The 4,240-nt window shown below is 25.6% G+C and overlaps 1 protein-coding gene across 1 annotated transcript in view; it reads right to left on the reverse strand.

Moving 5' to 3' along the window:
• Nucleotides 1-3,601: 3,601 nt before the first annotated feature.
• Nucleotides 3,602-4,240, reverse strand: part of LOC105627726 (E3 ubiquitin-protein ligase Bre1) — a 14,086-nt gene continuing 13,447 nt past the window's right edge. The window contains exon 15 of the mRNA XM_012209005.1: nt 3,602-4,033. Within this exon, the coding sequence (XP_012064395.1) occupies nt 3,752-4,033 (282 nt within the window). The 3' untranslated portion in view covers nt 3,602-3,751. The remainder of the gene's footprint in view (nt 4,034-4,240) is intronic.

Below are 4,240 nucleotides of genomic sequence, written 5' to 3' on the forward strand. Positions count from 1 at the left end.
CTTTGTTAAAAAAAAATAAAAAAAAAAAAAAAAAAATAATTTAGATTGAACTAGGCTCTTCTCGTTGATACTTTCAAGCTTGTGTAGAACTGTTTCGTAGGATTTTCAACAAATTTGGTAAGATAGAATAAAATCCGAAAGAATTTCGTACGATAAATTTGTTTGGACTGAATTATTTGAATCTCCGCATCCCGTTTCCAATTTTCATCCTCTGATAAAAATAAAGAATTATTTACGTGAAAAATGTCTATATTCATTATTCACAATAAAGGACAAATGATGAAACAAATGAAGAATACGAAAGTTTATAGTAAAAAAAATAATGGATAGAATTTTATTTAAACGTAAATGGTATATTTTCATCGAATTTTTTTATTCAATTGTTATATATAATAGAAAGGTGTTTACACATTATTAGCGTTCAACAAAACTTATATTTCCATTTAATTTATACTATATATTTCCATTTAATTTATACCATTTAGAGGACTAAACATATATATAACAATTAGATATACATGCTGCCCTTGTATATACGGTTTTAAACACGTACATTTTCGGAGAACTTACTTACTTTTGAACTAATTTCGAGCATTTCGAAATATTGAAATAAATAAGAAACTAATATATTTTTATCCGTCTTTGTTAAATTATTTAATAATTTATTAATTAATTACTAATAAATTAAAATAGTAAAGATAATTTTGAATTTAAATAATTTTTATTTTTAATTTTTTTATTACATTTATTTAATAAATATAATAAGTATTAATATCATGATTATCAGTAATTTATCAAATTTTTTAAGATATTTTATGAAATAAACTATTAAATATAAATTATACCTTAAATATTATATCTTACATTGAAAAAAATAAAAAAATATTTTGTCTTATATTCTATTATAAAAAAAGAATAGAGCAATATCTTTTAAATGCTATAACATGAAATGTTTTCCATTTTCTAAATTTATGTTCTAAGAATCTTTAAATTAGTTCAAAAATAAGAGATTAAGATGTCTTCCTTCTCAATTTTGTAAAATAAAAAATGAGAATTATTAGAGATCTAAAGTCGTTTCCAAATATGATTGCGGAAAAATTTTCTTTGTCACTTATATTAATTATTGCAAATCGATTTTCAATTTTATTTATGCTTTATGTATGTACACCATCGAAAATAACATATATGTAAAATAACATGAACAACAAAATCTATACATACTTTCATTATAAATATTCGTATAAATTTTACACTTGTTCATGTAATTTTTCAACTAGTGTTTTTTTTACAGTGCACATCGATTATAAAACTATTAGAATTAATTGATACTGATCATATAATATAAAGAAAATGTGGTAATGCTTATATAAATGTAGCTTCTTATTTTGATAGTTTTCGATTCAGTTTATCTGCGCGAAAAACTAAACCGTTATGAAAAAAAATTAAATAAATATGTCAGAAATGTGTTAAGTAAAATGAAAAATAATGTCTCAAAGTATAAGAAACGATTTAGAACTTTTTATCGATTTTTATCCTCCATACACATATTGTAATTAAAAAAAATTTGTTTTTTAGGCAGTATTGCAAGTTTAGAATTAAAATAGATCCAATATCTTTTATAAAAGTTAGAAGACGTTTTTTTCGAATAGATAAAGAAAAGAGACTTTATTTTTAGTGAGCTCAAATTTATAAACGCATTTACGCATTTATATTGTTATGCATTTAAATAACTTTTCTATATAACAGACAAAAAGACATATTTCTCCAAATTAAAAAAGACATATTTCTCCAAATTATTACAACATAGTCAGAATTTATCTAAAAAGGAAAATTAATTCAGAATGTTCAAGTGAAAGATCTACAAAATAAACTGTTGAAACACAGCTTTGACATACGCATTTTTTTTATCGAAATAGATTATTCACGCATTTCTTTTTTTTTACAAACGCATGTACTTGGATGTTCGCATTCGTAATTAACATTCATACATATGAAAATATTCAAAAATTATTTATACTATAATACGATATTAGTATAATAGTATCAAATATTTAACAATTTAGGGAGTGCAAATTTGAATTACAAATGAAATAAATTATTTAAATTTAGTAATATAGACAGTTTAGTATTAAAATAACATTTGCTAACATTAATGCTTTGCAATCAAATCAATATATATATTATAGATATGGATTTGATGTATTCCCCTTTTCTTTTGACTTTTTAAAAATATGTTCTTACAGTTCTTAAATAAAATAATACATATTTATAAGATAGTGTAAGATATTTTAAAAGTAAGTAGTATGGGATATCTTATTTTTTTAATTTCTATCTTGATTCCAATGACAATTTCGATGAAAATCATGAGAAATATCACGATCAGTAAAAAGAATTCGTTTCTTATTGAATAATGTCGAGTAATTATCGTACAGAACATTCCTGTTATTAATCAGTTTGCCTGTCTCGTATTATAAACAATAGACAAAGCGAATTTGGATCGTGATTGCTAAATTTATATCCTTTTTTTAATTAAATAAATACCTATAAGCGTGATTATCATACGAATTATCAATTGTTGAATCCAAATGTTAAACGAAAGTGAATTTATTTTACTTTCAGAAGTGAAAAGTAAATAATTAGAGCACTTCTTCGAGACTTCTCAATTCAGAGATAAAGATTCAAATGAAATTAAAGTAATTACACGACTTAATCAAGCATAACGTTCAGAACATACAGACGGAACATTAATCACATTCAGCAGATTTACACTTTCATGAATTTCGAACAGTAATTGAATCTAAATAATATATGGGTGCGGTTGAGTTGCCGCTACAAATGCTTTGAAGTATTTGATTGATCAATCGGAAAAAAGAATTTTACTAATTGATCAATCAAAAAATGCTTCCAAACATTCGTAGCGGTAACTCAACCGCACTCTATGTCAGTCAATCAATCAATTTTAATTGATACAGTTATAATTATTAAATCAGTGATCTAGATTTATAGTTACAAAATTATCCAATGGCCTAATGATTATCAATCCAGTAACAAATTTCTCAGTGCTCTCTATTTTATCTTATAAAAGACATTTTAAACAAGAAATTGTTGAATCGTTACAGAGAGGACAGTAGTTCTTCTTAAGAATAATTTAAGAAGGCATTGATTTGAATGATCGATCAATGTATGCAGATGTTAATGATAATCTCGCGCAAACTTATTTAAAAAACGAGATCAAAGAGTAATTTAATAAATCATTTCTTATAGTGTAAATAAAATTGGAAGCTTGCAGCCCGTACTGTATCATCTAAAAATACAATCCAGTTTTTTTCTCTTTCCTCCTTATTTATCTCTTTTTTTCTTTTATTCGTTCACTCATTCATCATTCACTTTACTTATCGATTCTTATAGTTTATAAATTAGACCATAAGGCATGAAAACATATAAGTAACAGAATTAAAGTAATAAATAGATTATCCAATCTCCTAAATTTTCGACTGCGATTCTTAAATCTATGACTTAAATTCTATGGCTTATATTCTTTTTCTTTCATGTGTTATAGTCTTAATAAGAACTTAGCAAAATTCGTGATTATTATCGACGCACTTAGGGATAATCACATATTGCATATGGTCATTCCACAAAAAATTAGAGTAATAAATAAAAGATATAAAAAAGAAAAGAGAAATGCTCACGTAACATATTACAAAACATAACTCTACGCGGCGTATTTTTCAAATCAGCACCTTCTTCTTCATGTAGATAGATATAGCCGATGATAGTCGTTGGCACCGAAGGCGCAATTACATTTGGGACATTTTCGTTGTCGCGTCTCATAACGTGTGCGTAGACAATCCCAGCAAAACACGTGGAAACACTTGGTGAGCACGGCATCCTTTCGCTTCACTTTACAAGACGGACAAGTTAGAGTTTCCTTATATTCCCGCAACTCTTCCGCCATCACTTCATCCAGGGTTTCAGCGAGCTCAATCTTCTTCATTCGCTCGACCTTGCGCCTCAATTGCGCTATTTCTTCCTACAACGCAATTCAGATTAAATTTTATTTCTATCAATGATTGAGTTCTATCAGTGATGGTATTCAAATACACTATCAGATTTTGTCATCTATTTTCTAATACTAAAAAGTTTTTAGCATTCAAAATTTGCATAATGATTTACATAAATTATTAATTAATATAAACAAGAAAATAATTTTCTTAGATCTTTTTAATCTTACCTAATT

This window comes from Atta cephalotes (assembly GCF_000143395.1).
Source record: "Atta cephalotes unplaced genomic scaffold scaffold00010, whole genome shotgun sequence".
NCBI classification, from domain to species: Eukaryota; Metazoa; Arthropoda; class Insecta; order Hymenoptera; family Formicidae; genus Atta; species Atta cephalotes.